A 1,029-nucleotide genomic window follows, 5' to 3' on the forward strand; every position below is an offset into this window, starting at 1 on the left:
TCTATTTAGGTCCGTAACAATCATTCTACAATGTCCTAATATATGACAAATTTTTCATGAAACCAAGGATTTCAGTTATATATTACAATTCATGTAACAGTCTTTCTCAAAGATGACACTCCTTGTCTATATCTTTTATTGGTCGTACTATTTTTTAAATGTATTGCAAAAGGCTTTAGTCTAAACGTCCAGCAAAAACGTCCAGCAAAATAAACAAGTCATATTTAGTCATCTAATTCCAGATAATTAAATTTAATATGATCAGAGATATTATGTGTAGTTTTATACACTAATTAGAATAATTTACATTGAAATGTCATGCTCTATATTCTTGATAATCAACAAAATATGATATCCAGTAGTGTCAATTAATGCATTAAGTAAACAAAAATATTGTTTAGTTAGTGTCAAATTTGTCGATTGGCTTACTTCTTTATCATTAATGTGCAAATAAATATCATGATGTTTGTCATTTTCCATTTATGTGTCATTGATGATTGATATATCTTGACCAAAACGTCTGAAGAATTATAATTGAGTTATTAAACTACTGAAGTTCAGTGCCATAGATTGTAGTCAATCCCCAAAGGACGTTTTTCTTGACATTATTTCTCAGTGTATCTCTGCTTCCCAACTAGAAGTTCCACTGCTTCAATCATATATTTCTATGTGTGTGTGGGAAGTACCACTGGAAAGTTTGATTTTGTAAATATTCCATATATTTACATATTTATATAGAAGAGTAAGAATTTTCGCAGACATTATGACGCAGTCTCAGAGTTATGACAATGCTCAAAGCGTTTTTATTGGCTTATGTATTTCTTAAATATCACTCCATTTTCCTGAACAACCCAATCATCTTCAGGTGTGGCTGCTGATCTTGGCAAGTGTGCTATGCATGGGCGTCGTCATGGTGTGGATGGTACGAGCAGAGGACACAATTTTCAGGTCTTACACGAAGGGCATCTTGGGCAAGGTTGCCATTTGGGTGATCAAAGCCTTTACACAGGAAGGTAAAGTCAGTCTTAA

The 1,029-nt window shown here is 32.9% G+C and overlaps 1 protein-coding gene across 1 annotated transcript in view; it reads left to right on the forward strand.

Moving 5' to 3' along the window:
• Positions 1-1,029, forward strand: part of LOC119588190 (glutamate receptor-like) — a 16,500-nt gene that overhangs the window by 4,432 nt on the left and 11,039 nt on the right. The window contains exon 3 of the mRNA XM_037936893.1: positions 866-1,013. Coding sequence (XP_037792821.1) covers positions 866-1,013 — 148 coding nt within the window. The remainder of the gene's footprint in view (positions 1-865; positions 1,014-1,029) is intronic.

This window comes from Penaeus monodon, chromosome 23, assembly GCF_015228065.2.
Source record: "Penaeus monodon isolate SGIC_2016 chromosome 23, NSTDA_Pmon_1, whole genome shotgun sequence".
In the NCBI taxonomy this organism is placed as follows: Eukaryota; Metazoa; Arthropoda; class Malacostraca; order Decapoda; family Penaeidae; genus Penaeus; species Penaeus monodon.